General features: G+C 65.0%; 1 protein-coding gene across 2 annotated transcripts in view; it reads left to right on the top strand.

Annotated features, from left to right (window-relative positions):
* Positions 1 to 13,803, top strand: part of BCAR1 (BCAR1 scaffold protein, Cas family member) — a 33,287-nt gene that overhangs the window by 8,666 nt on the left and 10,818 nt on the right. Inside the window, exons 1-2 of one of the 2 annotated variants that reach the window (XM_055551725.1) lie at positions 745 to 3,240; positions 12,310 to 12,858. In XM_055551725.1, coding sequence (XP_055407700.1) covers positions 3,229 to 3,240; positions 12,310 to 12,858 — 561 coding nt within the window. In that variant the 5' untranslated portion in view covers positions 745 to 3,228. Of the gene's footprint in view, positions 1 to 744; positions 3,241 to 12,309; positions 12,859 to 13,803 lie in introns of those variants that run through there. The other variant, XM_055551726.1, reaches the window with a different exon arrangement.

Below are 13,803 nucleotides of genomic sequence, written 5' to 3'. Positions count from 1 at the left end.
CATCGAGAGGTTCTGGTGGCCCAACCAGTCCCCTATAGCTGGGCATTTATGTTATGCCCCTCTTTGTTCACTGTTATAAATGCTGCCACAGACATTGTTGGGGCTAAAGCAAGAACCGTTCTTTGTGCTGTGGGTCTGACGTGGAGAATAAGACCCCCTAAAGCCCAGAGAGCAGGCGCCAGGTCTCCTCACTCAGGGCCTAGGATCACCAGCAGTGCCTGCCCCAGCGGGCCCGTGATGGACGCACGGGAACCAGTGGCCTGGGGCATAGGCCACCATCGGCCCTGCACAGACAGGTGCTCCCCCGGGGCCTGGGGGGACACCCCAGCTGTGAGCTCACCTGCACCTCTGGGGTGACCACGGTGCTCTGGGAGGAGCCCACGCTCTGCCAGCTTCTCCCGGCCCGTCCATCCAGCAGGGTCCTCTCCTTCCCGGGCACACGGTGTGCTCACCCTGCTGAGGGGCGCTCCTGGGCCTGTTCTGAGCTCACTTGTGTCTGAGGATGGTGCTTGGGTCTCACATGCTTGTCCTTTGGGACCTCTGAGTGCGGCAGGGTCCTCAGCTTCCCTGGGCACCCATGTTCCATGACCTCTTTTCTGCCCTGCAGGTCCTGAAGGTGCCGCAGGGGGTTCAGCTTGGGCTGCGCTATAGCAGCCCTGCCTGCCCTCCCTTCTGGGACTGCAGTCTGAGGGGGGGTGCAGGGGGGGTAGGGGAAACTGAGTCTCAGCCTCTTCATCTGGAAAATGGGGCGAATTGGGAAGCCTGTTGTGCAGGATCACTGTGGACACGAGATGAGCACGTGATCATGGAGGCCTTGGCCTAGTGCTGGCCTGAGCGCTGTCCTGGGGGCTGCATCCCTTGGCCATTGGCCTGGGAGGGTCTGCTCCCCCACAGACCCCCAGAGCTGCCCAATGGGCGCCCCTCCCCCAGTTCCCCAAGGCAGGCCTGGGAGGGGGCACTCAGCTCCCCCTTCAACCCCTCCCCTTCCAGCACAGTGGGGCACAGATCCCAGGGCCTGGATTCCAAAGCGGAAATGCCATTCTGGGAGGCACAGTCTTGGGGGGAGTGGGGAGTTTAAGTGGAAAAGGAACAAATTTTTGAAATGCCTGGGCCAGAGCTGGGTTCTCCTCCCCCGCCTGCCCGCCCACTTGAGCAGCCCCGCCCCCGTTCGGCTTTAATCCAGCCCCGCGGAGGGAGGGTCTCTGGTCTTCTCCTTCCAGGCGCTTCCTCGCGCTCCCAAGGCCGACTTGCACAGGATAAGGCCGACTCGACAGGGATGTCCCTGCCCATCTCTGTGGAGACCTACTGACTAGCTGTGGAGCCTGGTCCCCACCCTACTCCCCACCCAAGTGGAGACCCCGGGAAAAACCTAAGGATCCCCTCCACTCAGCATGTACAGATATTCACTCACAGCAGGCTGTTCCGATGTTTCCTTGGAAGCGGAGGTGCCAGTCAGGCTGAGGGCAGGGCAGGCCCAGGGCTTCCTTTCTGACTTTGGGGCGCAGCCTTGGGAACAAGCAGGAGGGGACACCCTTGGCAACATTTCCCTGAGAGCTGGCTCTTCTGTGGGGAACTGGGCTGTTTTGAAGGGTACAGGTGGGCCAGTCCTAAGGCGGGCATAGGGTGGCAGCTTGTCCCGTTCCTTCTTGAGGACTCTGGGTCCCCCTGTGTCCAAATCTTGCTGCTCTTTACCCACACCCTGTGCTGAGAGTTCCGTCCAGTGGTTCCCCAAGCAGTTTTGGGGGAAATGCAGATGTCTGGATTCCCCCCCTCCCCTGCCAACTCCCAGTTTTTCTGGAGGAGGGGACCTAGGAATTTGTTTCTTAACAAGCTTTCCAAGGGATCTATGACCAGCCAGACGTGGGGCGTCCTAGCCCAGCGTCTTCCTTTTATAGATGAGGGAGACCCTGCCCATGGTAGCACACCTGGAGAGGGGCTGTGTCAGTCTGGGTGTCGGTGGAGGGACACCTTTGGATCTTTCTCAGTCTTGTATGTATTTTATAGGCCACGCCCGAGGGTTCTCTACAGGACATGCCCAGCTGCTTCACTGGCATTCCGAGCTGCCTGATGGTGTCTGCACACTCAGCAAGTGGCTCGAGAAGGCAGCCTGTGGGAGAACCCCAGATGTGAGGCGTGGGACCGTCCAGGTCTGGAGCCGGCTCCTTCCTAGATGTCCCTGCAGACCTCCGTGCAGCCCTGGACCACGTTCAGGGACGGTCACAGCTTGTCTCCTGGGAAGGGGAAGCTCAGAACCACAGTGCCCTCCACTCAGCTTCCCTGTAGTGCGTCTCCCTCCCGGTCATTCCCATCAGCATCCCTCCCAGCCCCTGCTGCTGAAACGGGAGTTGTTGGGCCAGAGGTGTCAGCCCTGGATAGGGCTGACTGAGGGGTCTGGGTGGGGGCAGAGGTCCTGGGGCAGCACTAGGGAAGCTGGATTCAGTTCGGAGAAGGGGTAGATGGACAAGCTTCTTGTCCCCGGTGCGCTGGGGCCTCCCGCACACTGGCTATTAGAACACGATGTGCTCCGGGCCTCCTCTCCCCGCATGACCCACGGAGACAGCTGCTGTCCCCGGATCCCCTGCCGTCCCCGGCGTCTCTGCCATGTCTTCACATTCTGGGGCTCTTAAGACACCACAGGCCTGACCAGAGTCGGTGCGGTGGTGGTCGGAATCTTAGTGTTCTGCCAGCTGGGGCATACTCCTCCGGGTGCAGATCTGAGTCGGACTTGTTGGATGGACGCATGTGAAATGACCCGCGCTGGCGGCCGGGGAAGGCTGGCGCCTCTGGGGCTGCCACGGCCGCAGAAGAGGAGGGCAATCCCGGCAGTCTTCCAGAAAGAGGAAGGCCACGGCCTTTGAGGAGGGTGCGTGCTCGCCCTCGGTGGAGGGCAGGGACAGGCCTTCGGAGCGCTCGGCAGGCGGGCTCCTGGAGCCCCTCGCAGTCCCGGCACCGGGGGCGGGGGCGGCCCTGCTCGGCGCCCCGCCCCCGGGCCGGCGGGTCATTTGCATGGGGGCCCGAGTGGCCAATGGGTGCGCGCGGCCGGGCACGCCGGAGCCGGGCGGGGCGGGGCGGGCCGGCCCTGGGCGGTGGCAGTGGCGGGGTAGGCGCTGAGGCGGCCGGACCGGGGCCCGGGAGCCGGGAGGCTTCGGGGCGCTTGGGACCCCGCGAGCGCTCGGCGCGAGCGGCTCGCTGTGCGCTCCCACGGGGAGCCCAGGCCCACCGGACACCATGAACTACCTGGTGAGCTCGGCCGGGGCGGGGTCCACGCACCCGGGGCCGTCGGCGGAGGCACCCCGGCCCTGCCCGCGCCCCGGCGGACCCGGCGGGCCCGGGCGGGGAGGGGATAAGTGAACGGCATTTCCTGCCGGACCCGCGGGTCCTGGGAACGGCCGCAGCGGGGGCGTGGGGCCGGGATCCTGGGAACCCCCTCTGCCCGGCCCGGGCTCTCGAAGGCCGAGACTGTGGGGGACCGCAGGCCCCACGCGCCCGCGGGCTGCTGGAAGGACCGGGCTCGGGCGCCGCGGGCCGCAGAGAAGTTCCTGGATCCGGGAAAGTAGCTGGCCGGAGGCCCGCTACCGCCTGCCGGCAGCGCCTGTCGGGTGACCTTGGGCCTGAGAGCCGGGTCTCCGAGCCCCCCCTCCATCGCCTGGAGCAGCGACCCGGGGCCCCTTGGGCCGTGAATTTCCAGGAGGCGGGGTGGGGCTCCGTGTGTTTTGGGGGGACGGTTGCCCCTGCCCCAGGCTAGGGATCGAGGGCGCCGGGAGCAAGTGCGTGGTCCGCGGAGAAGTTAATAATTAACCTCCGGGTCGCCAGCGTTGGATTCCGGGATCCGGGGCAGACTCCTCTCGGTTATGGCCTTCGCTCGCTGTAAAAGCGTTGTAGGAGCTGGACGGCGGGCAGGGCAGTCCAGGCCCACGCGGCGGTCCCATCCCGGGCCCTCGTCTCCGCGGGTGGAGCGTGCGAGCCGGGAGGGGCGCGGACGCCCCTCGGATGGCGTGTCCTCGGGTTGCTGCTGCGCTAGGCAGAGCCCCGGGTGGTGGTGACGGGTTCGGAGAAGCTGAGGTTTGCCGAGGCCTGGGGGAGGTCGGGGAGCGTGAGAGGTTAGAGTCCGGGGAGATGTTGGGGTCTCCCATCTCTAGCTGGTCTTGAGAACAGGGAGCTTGTTTTCTCCCCAGCCTTAAGAGTCTCAGCTGGGAGGTCCTGTCTGGGTTTGCTGTGCCAGTTTCAGCCAGGCCCGGAGGTGTTCCTCATCCCCACCCCACCCCCCCACCCATGACCGTTTCCTTTCCAGGGTGGGGAGCTGATGCTGGGGTGGAGGGACGTCAGGGCTAACAGGCGTAGAAAAGCAGGAGAGGGGCCCCGGGTGCAAGTGGAGCCTGGTGGGAAGAGAGTCTGGGAGGAGCTGTTGGCAAGCCCTTCTGGCACTGGCACCCGCCACCCACTTGACCTCAGCGAGGGGAGAGTCCAGTGGGTGCAGGGTGGAGGCGGGCTAGGGCAGTCTCTAACTCTGCCAGGACAGTCAGCCTCAGGTCTGGAGAGCTGGCCCCATCTGCCCAGGCTTGGGCAAGGGACTGAAGTGAGGGCAGTGCCCCGGGAGTCCTGCCCGAGTGAGAGAGGCCCCCAGACAGCTGTTCCCCCCAGGCGCAGATGGGAGCATTGAGGCCAGAGAGGGACGTTACTGTCCTCAGAGCTGACCCAGGGCATAGTCTCCTGCTGTGGCCCAGCTCGTCCATGTGCTCCCCTTGCTCAGGGACTGGGGGGACTGCCAGCTCCATGGGGTCTCTCTCTGGCTCCCGCACTGTGCTTTAGTGGCCCCCACCTGGCCTCCATCATTCTTTTAGGGGTCCCAGCGCCCATATTCTCTCAGCCTGGAGAGCTCTCCTCCGTCCCCCAGGAGCCCACAGCCGGCTGGGGCAGCCAGAACCAGCCAGCAGGTGGAAGGGGATGGGGACGGTGCTTGGTGGACACTGGGCCATTCTCCGGGAAGATACTGTCCAAGTTCCTCCTCTCTGGGCCCTGAGAGCCCCGAGTATGGAGCTCTAGGGTGGTCTCCCTGACTTGGCGGTCTCCCTGACAGGGTGGTCTCCCTGACCGGAGAGCCCCTGACTTGCCCTGCTCCCATCTCTTGAGTGGCGAGAGGGACGAAGTACTGGCTGGCCTGGAAGGGGCTCAGGGCGGAGGGGCAGGGCCCCGTCTCAGACCCCTTTTCCAGCAGGCACTATGGATGTCAGGGCTCAGGACCTTTTTTGAGCTGGAGAACTGTGCTCTTTGTGCCATTGTAGACCCTCCTCCTGCTGAAGCAGGTGGTGTGGCTTTAAGGGCTACTGCGAGTTACCATTTAGGACTGGAGAGGGGGCTTTGAACGCCGAGGTGGGGAAACCAAGGCATTGTAGGAACAACGCCTCTGCTGCCCAACCTGGGCTGTGCCTCTGCCTCGGCCCCTCCGGTGGCAAACCAAGGGGGTGGCCGTGGTGGCTTCCCAGGGCCTGATGCTGTCCGTGAAGTCAAGGTTGGCCTGTGCTGGCCTCTGCCGAGAAGCCAAATCCCAAGACTGAACAGGCCGGTCCGTCCCAGCGAGTCTGGGGTCTGGGTCAGTTCCCTGGGTGGGTGGCAGTGGTATGAGGCTCAGGGAGTGAGGACCACTCCCAGCTGTCAGCAGGTAGGTGGGCTCTGGGATGGCGAGCTCTACTCTCGTCCCTCCCCAGAGGGCTCTTCAGTGCCCAGGGCCAGGCCCACCTCTGCCCACCATCTGGTGTGGCGGAGGCTGCAGGCCGTGCTCGCGGCAGGAGGACCCTCCCTGCCCAGCCTCCAGGGTCCGTGCCCGGGACACCCTGCCCGCGGCCTGCTTCCTGCCCAGGACCTGAACGCGGAGGCTTCTGCTCTTGCCACTGTTGATGAAGGCCAGGTCAGGGCACCTGCTGGTCTCAGGGAGCTGCTAGCCATGACTCCCCACAGCTGGGTTTCCAGTCTGTGTCTGTGGACCTGTTCTGGCTGCTGGGGTCAGGCCTGGGGCTGAAGGCCCACACCCAGCCCCTGCTCTGCATCCAGGGCTCGGGCGCTGCCCAGTAGGCGGGGAAGGAGGCACGCCTCCCTTGTTCCCCGAGGGTGGCTCTGGCGCAGGGGGCTCACCCATGCTTCTCACGCTGAATAGTGAAGACCTGAGCCCAGACCCTGAACTCTCAGTTGTCCTGGGCAACGCCAAGGCCAGCTGTTCTGGAGTTCTGTCCGAGATGAGGGTGTAGGGACCCCTGGAAAGGGAAGAGGCGCTGCCTTCCTGGATCCCCAGCCCAGAGCAGAGCGGGGGCTTGTCAGGGCCCTGGGCACGGGGCAGCTCTCCTGGGGGTGTCCCGGGGCACGGGTGAGCTGTGGGCGTGGGCTGCCACGGGGGCATACACACGTTTTGGCTGTATCCACTGGCCGCAGGGTCTCCTTGGGACAAGCAAACAGAATACCCCAGAAATAAACTTGGCCCACATTTGAGACAGCCATGCATGAAGAGAACCAGTGTTTGCCGAGTGAGTGCTGTGTGTGGGGCTCTGTGCTCAGGGCTGGGGTGTGTGGCGGGTCCGGGGACGGGGAGTGGACAAGGCCTGTGAACTTTCCGTCCCGGCCGCCCGGCTGCACTTTGCCACACAGCTTAGGGCTCCTCTGCCACGCCCTGCCCACGACGCTGGCAGATCAGGTAACGGTTGCGTGCCTCAGTTTCCCCATCTGTAGGATGGGCGTAGTCCTGGTGTCTCGAGGTGAAGGAGATACTGAGTGTGCAGAAGAGCCGTGTCGTCAGGTTGTCACTGTGAGCCTGTCAGTCTCTCAGCCACCAGGTAGCACCACCCCCGAGTCCGCGTTTGGGGACACCCAGAGCACACCCGGGACTCCCCGGGGCAGCAGGTGGAGGGTACACCCATCCGGCGGCCACCGATCTCCCGGGCGCGTGCCCAGTGGAGGCCATGGCCCAGCTGCTCTGCGCCCTGGGCCCAGTGGGTCTGGCACACACAATGAGGGCCATTCTCACACCAGGCCGGCCTGTGGGACAGTCTCTCAGCTCCCCGTGCAACAACCAGGCCGTTGTTCTGGGCACGCCGGCGGCAGGCCGTTGCCCAGGGAGTATTGCTTCAGGCTGGGGGTGCCCCTCTGTCCCCTCCCTCTGGGGCGAGGCTGTGTCAGGGGGCCGACCTGGCTTCCTTGGGTGGCTCCCAGGGAGGCCAGGGCACCGCCCCCTCCTGCGCCGGGCAGGTCAGCAGCCCCAGGTTCAGCCCTGCTTGTGTGGGGGTCCCCTGCTGAGGGGGCAGGCCCCCCTCCCCTTCCTGGATGCCCAGGTTGGGGGACATGAAGTGGGCAATGATGAAGGGTGTCGATCGGCACTTCAGGGAGGGCGCAGTGGGTAGTGGGTGCCCAGGAGAGGACGTGGGAGCCTTCCGGGGGGTGGTGACACCCGAGTGGCATCCTGAGGGAGTAGGATTTAGCGAGGGGCTCCCCAGGTCAGGAGCAAGGGGTCAGAGGTGCGGGCGGGGCAGCTGCCGTCCGCGTGGTGCCTGGATGCGGGTGGGCCCCTGTGCTGTGCCCTCCCGGGGGCCCGGCTATGCGCCCCTGGGGCTCATGAAGCCCGGCAGTGATGGAAGCTGGCGGGCTGGGTGCTATGCCCTCCCGGGGCCAGGCTGTGTGCCCCCGGGGCTCGTGAAGCCCAGCAGTGATGGAGGCTGGCGGGCCGGGTGCTGTGCGCCCCCCGGTGCCTGGCTGTGCACCCCTGGGGCTTGCGATGCCCGGCAGTGATGGAGGCTGGCGGGCCGGGTGCTGGGTGGATGGGCCCCCCTTCAGCCTGGAGCGAGGTCGTGGGCCTGGGGGCGCGCATCCAGCGCAGGAGTGCTCCGGAGCGGCGGGTCTTGCCTTGTTCCGCCATGGTGTGCCGCCACTGGATGCGCTTACTGCCCCCCCCCCCACGTCCTCCCAAGGCGGCCTGCCCTGTGGGCGCCCCGCCCACCCTCCCCGCTTCCCGGTCACGTCTCGTGTGTGCCCTCTGTCCACACGCCCTTCCCCGCACCGTTTCCTGGCCACCTGGTTTTCATCCTTCATGAGTCGCCAGAGATGTCCCTCTTGGGGAGGCCCTCAGCCCGACCTCTGTGAGGTGGCCCTGTCACGTTAGTTTTGCGTCCCACTCTTCGCCCTGTCCTGGCAAACCGTGGTGTGTCTTCTTGGTTGAGCTAGGCTTGCACCGCGTTTCTGAGGCTGGCCCAGCACCTGGCCAGGCGAGCCTCTCATTAAACAGAAGCAGCGTCCTGGGAAACCAGGCTCGCCCTCTGAGCGCAAGGGATCCGGGTGCTCAGAGAGGCCACGGGGCCTGCTCGGGGTCCCCAGCAGCGGGCGGAGGGCAGACCCAGGTGGGTCTTGGTGCTGCTGCTCACCCGGGAGGCGGGGCATGAGGAGCAGCTGGAGCAGCTGGGAGGCCCCGGGGTGGTGCCCGGCCAGCTGGCGCGCAGTAGTGCGTGGACTGTGGCTAGCCCACCCCTGGGGCTTGGGGTGGGGCAGGGGGCACCAGCTGACGCAGGCTGAGGCGCTCCCGGTGCCAGGCGCCTGCTGCCGTGTGCCCGCCCGAGAGGCGCTGCGCAGCCCAGCTCGGGCCTCCCCAGACTGTACGGTCACCGCGGGATCGGCCCGACTGCTCCACGTGCTCACACCGCCTGTGACTGGGCCTCCCTGGGTGCAGCGGCCCCGGTAGCTCCCTGGGCGCCCTCCTGGGCCCCGGGGGATTCCTCCCACCCCCTCCCCCTTTCCCACTGGCCCTGGCCCGGGGTGGAGCTCTCCAGCCGCCCAAGAGGCCAGCGCTACCCAAAGCCCCTCTGCTGGCCCTCCACCCCGGCGGCCCTCCTCTGAGGCGGGGGGCGTCTGCAGGGCATGCCCCTGTCTGCACCCGCCCCCTTTGGCTGGAGGGGTTTTCCTGTGACTCACTCTGCTGGCACTTCCTGTGGTCACGGGGCAGGGGCTGAGGGGACCCAGCCGGGTGGCTCCGTGTTCTGGGGTCACTTGCTAAGGGAGGGTGGGCTGGGCGTCCCGCCCCCCGGACGGAATCGGAGTGTGCTCTGTCAGGAGGACTGCAGACCATATTTGGGAAACTTGCTCTTCCTGCAGGCAGCGGGGCTGGGACCCGGGGATCAGCGAGCTGCGGGGCTCCTCCCAGGCCTCTGCCCTCTGACCCACCTCGCCTGGGCCATCCCATCCTGCTGTGGAGCCCAGGAGGTGGTCAAGACGTATGTGTTTTCAGCCCCCAAACCAAAAAATGCTTATTAAATACAAATTGCAAATTTCTGAAAAACGAGGAAAAAGCATCCTTTCATCGTCTCAGACATGATCCTCTCCCCGTTTTTCAAGTTCAAGTGACTTTTTATTGAGGACTCAAGTAGGCCTCTTGTGTTCATAACTGACCTGGTCTAACGAGCTGCGGACGGTGCCGTGTGGGACCCGGACCCCGGTGCTGCCCTTGGTGCAGGTGGGCCTCTGCTCCACGCCTGGGCTGACCTCCCCGGGCCTCGTCCCCCATGGCTCCCGGCTTCCCTGCCTCCGGCTCTGCAGGGGTGCACTCCCCGCCGACACTGCGCCTGGAGTCTGAGCGTGTGGTCCTGGGGCCGCCTGCCCGGCCGGCCGCCTAGACACCATGTCCTGCCCCCAGTTCTCAGCATGCCAGGGCTCAGAGGGGCTCTTTCTGGCCCCCGAGGCCGACGTGGAAATGGGGGAGACCCCATCCTCTCTCTTCTCTGCCCGCGGATGAATCCAGGGGACAAGACGCAGGCCCCAGCGGACGCGGACGCGGGTGGTCCCACCCCGGATCCCACTGCCAAGGCAGGTCCAGAGCAGGCTTTGACTCTTCAGGCCCCAGGAGACGCAGAGGAGGGGTTGGCGCCCAGCCGGCCTGGCCTCCCTCTCGGCGAGGCCTGGGCCTCTGCTGCGCCCCGCCAAGCTCTTTGCCACCCCTGAGGCTGCAGCCGCCCCAGCCCTCTCAGCAGGAGCCAGCTTTGCTCCTGCCCGCCGCCTCGCCCCTGCCCGCCGCCTCCCCCCTGCCCGCTGCCTCCCTCCTGCCCGCTGCCTCGCCCCTGCCCGCTGCCTCCCTCCTGCCCGCTGCCTCGCCCCTGCCCGCTGCCTCCCTCCTGCCCGCTGCCTCGCCCCTGCCCGCTGCCTCGCCCCTGCCCGCTGCCTCCCTCCTGCCCACTGCCTTGCCCCTGCCTCCCCGCTGCCTGCCACCTCGCTCTGCCTGCTGCCTCCCCCCTGCCTGCTGCCCCTGCTCGCTGCCTCGCCCTGCCTCCTGCCTCGCTTCTGCCCGCTGCGGCCGGGCTGGCCGTGGCTCTCCCGCCGGGCCCCTGGGGCACCTCTGGGCCCTGACCCCGCACACGCAGCGGGGCCGAGGACTGAAACCAGGTCCTCTTCCCGGTTCTCTGTCTTCAGGGAGGTTCTAGGCCTGTCGGCACGCTGTCTGCCAGGACTGGGGTCCTTCTGTGTGACCCCAAGGCCTGCACAGGCCGCTGGGCCGTGGGGCCTCTGCGTGGAGCGTTCTCCCCGCTCCGGGGGGGCTGACTCACGGAGAACAGAGCAGCGCCCCAAGTCAGCAGTTCTGGGGCAGCTGTGAGAGCTAAGGGGAATTACTGGAGTAAAGAGCGGGGCTGGGGGGGACAGTGCTGCCCTTCTGCGGCCTTCCTCAGCCTTATGGGATGCCTTCCCGTTTTGCTGTATTTTCCCTATTTATTCCCGATGCCTGGCTCATTCCTGTCCCTCCTCCAGAGGCACCCATGCTAATGTAACGTGTCTGGAATCTCCCTGGACAAGTATCTGAGAAAAACACGTAGAGTTGTTCTGTATGTGCCTGTGACATCTGCATAAAGCGTTCGGGGCCATAGAGCGCCTGTTTGCAGCCGTAACTCAGGAAGGCATGGCTAGCGTTCCTCACCAGCCCCCGGGCCCTGCCAGAGCTCAGAGTGGAATCAAGAACGTGTCCTGCTTCACCAGCGGGAGCCCTGGGCGTCCTTTGTGGCTGTCTTGGCCAGTCTGCTTTGCCTTTCAGAGAACTCTTGGCGTTTTGTGGGTTTTCTGTTGGTGTTCTTGCCTTCTCGCTGCTTACGTGTCGGAGCCCCTCCAGACTCCAGATTTGACTGGCTTTTCATTGGCGGCCTGCCACCCTGTCAGCTTTCTGTGATTCACCTATCCAGCTGAAACCGTTCACGTCTGTGAGCTTGAATCCGTCTTTGCTCCTGTTGTTACCTTAGATTTGGCGCTTTTGTGGTCTTTCTTCCTGGGTTTTGTTTTATAATTTTTCCAGCCCAAAGTCCCAGAGATAGTCTCCACAGTGTTTTCTTCTGTCACCTCTAAGCTCGTGCCTCTCACAGGCGGGTCTTTGTAACGTGAGGCAAGTGTCCACATGGACCTTTCTTCCCACGGTGCGTGAGCATGTGGGTTGTGGTCCTGCCCTTGCCGTCGCTGCAGGGTTCCCAGTCGTGGTCCGGAGTTGTGACCCGTCCTCATGGCAGAAACGCGGTGCTTCTTTGCCTTCCATTTTCAGAACCAACCTGCCTATTTGCCGACCTCTGTTTCTCCACTTAATTCTAGGAAGGTTCTTTGTCTTTGATTGACTTCCCTCCCCCCCCCAAAATTCTGCTGGCATTTTTCTTGCAGTTGTAACATTTTAACTAAGCTTGGCCCAGTTGGTGCATTTTCTTCCTCCGAGGTCTCCTGGAGTCTGTGCTTGCTTAACTCTTGGATAACTTGCAGCTTTTGTTATCTGCTGAGTCTTTGCCGTGAGGTCGGCCCTTCGTGCTTGTTGGGCTCTTGACATAGATGGCGTGCGCTCTGCCGACGATGACTGCTCTGCCCCTGTGTGTTGTCTGGCCTCTCCCTCCTGGCTGACCGCACCTGCGGGGCAGCAGGCAGCGTGTGCATCCTGTTTTCTCTGCAGGACGTGGTGGCCATTACTGTCATGATCGCTGCCTTCCCCAGCCTTGGGTCTAGCCTGTAGCGTGACTCCAGGAGTATTTGGTTGTTGTTTTTTTCTTTTCTCCAGAAGCTTGGGTGCCATCCTGGAGTGTGGGTGGAGGCTGTGGTCGCGAGGGTTTTGAGGCACTCTGCAGGCGTGTTTGAAGAAGCGCCAGCATCAGCGGGGCTGTTCTGCCAGGGGCGGTGGGCACAGAGGCGCAGGGATCCCGCCAAACCCTGTGTAGTTCCTGCCTCGGTGCCAGAGCCACGTGCCTCCCCAGTCCCGGAGGGGATGGGAGCCGGGCGGGCCACGGGTGCCCAGCACCACCTCTGTCCTCACTCCCCATGTCCTCTCCCTAGAACGTGCTGGCCAAAGCCCTCTACGACAATGTGGCCGAGTCCCCGGACGAGCTCTCCTTCCGCAAGGGCGACATCATGACGGTGCTGGAGCGGGACACACAGGGCCTAGGCGGCTGGTGGCTCTGTTCGCTCCACGGCCGGCAAGGCATCGTGCCCGGGAACCGCCTCAAGATCCTGGTGGGCATGCATGACAAGAAGCCGGCGGCACCCAGTCCGCCCCAGCCCAGCCTCCTGGCCCCCGCGGCCCCGTACACGCCCATGCTGTCAGCCACCTTCCCGCCCCAGCCGGACGGCGTCTACCTGGTGCCCACCCCCAGCAAGACTCAGCAAGGCCTCTACCAGGCCCCCGGGCCTAGCCCCCAGTTCCAGTCCCCGCCGGCCAAGCAGACCTCCGCCTTCTCCAAGCAGATGCCTCATCACCCGTTCCCCAGCCCAGCCCCCGACCTCTACCAGGTGCCCCCGGGGCCGGGCAGCCCCGCCCAGGACGTCTACCAGGTGCCGCCCTCCATGGACGCACGGCACTGGGAGGGGACGAAGCCACCAGCCAAGGTAAGGCCTCCTGGGAGATCAGGCAGCCCTTCCAGGGGGTCTTGCCCAGGCCTGATTACTGGACGCAGCAGGGCCCAGTCAGTGATCTTTGGGACCACGGGGGTTCCTGTAGCGGCTCCATGTTTGGTCTGGGGCCACGGTGGGAGGTGAGTGCCGAGTGATTTACCTGTCTGCTGGTGTCAGAGTGAGATGCCCAGGAGAAGACACGGAGCTGGTCTTGGGTAGTGGGGTGTCCTTCAGCTGACAAGACCCAATGGGAGGGTGTCCCCGGCAGACGACACAGCTTGTCCAAGACTGGCGTGGCAGTTGGAGCTGGCCCAGCAGGCCTGAGAGTAGGCCAGGACCCTGGGAGCCTGGTACCCTCCTGAGGACAGAGGATTTGGGATGGGAATGACCTGCCCAACCGTGTCCGGGTAAAGCCATTCTGCGCAGAAGGGAGGACGCAGGGAGCCCAGGAAAGGGGAGTGGAGGCGCTTGATGGGGGTAATTGGAGTATGGAGCGCGAGGCTGGAGTGGCCAGGATCCCAGAGGGATGCAGTGGCTGGCGGTGACTCTCCTCTGCCCAGTAGCACGGTAAGGATGAGCGGTACGGAGCTGGCGGGCGCCTCCGAGACTGTCGGGGTCCATGGCTGCTCCATCTTGCTGCTCTGCCACCTCGCCCGGGGCCCACAGGCCAGGACGGCGGCTGCATGAGCACTAGCCGGCAGGGCACAGAGGAGGGGCTGGGGGAGGCCTGCCAGCTAGTGCCCGGGGCACCCAGGGGCCCCTCGGCGGTGAGCTTGTCCCCCAGGCACCCGACCATCTCCCGGGCCGTGGCAGCGAGCTGCGGAAGCCGCAGGGGGACCTGCCCGTGACTCCTGGACTGAGGGGCAGACACTGCCTGCTGGACCTTATGGTCTCCCTGAGAGGGCCTCGTTCCAAGTCCCTGGCGGGCTGTTGCCCACG

This window comes from Bubalus kerabau, chromosome 17 (genome assembly GCF_029407905.1).
Source record: "Bubalus kerabau isolate K-KA32 ecotype Philippines breed swamp buffalo chromosome 17, PCC_UOA_SB_1v2, whole genome shotgun sequence".
Lineage (NCBI taxonomy): Eukaryota > Metazoa > Chordata > Mammalia > Artiodactyla > Bovidae > Bubalus > Bubalus kerabau.
Note: the sequence above shows the minus strand (reverse complement) of the source record. Positions and strands in the feature narration are given on the sequence as shown.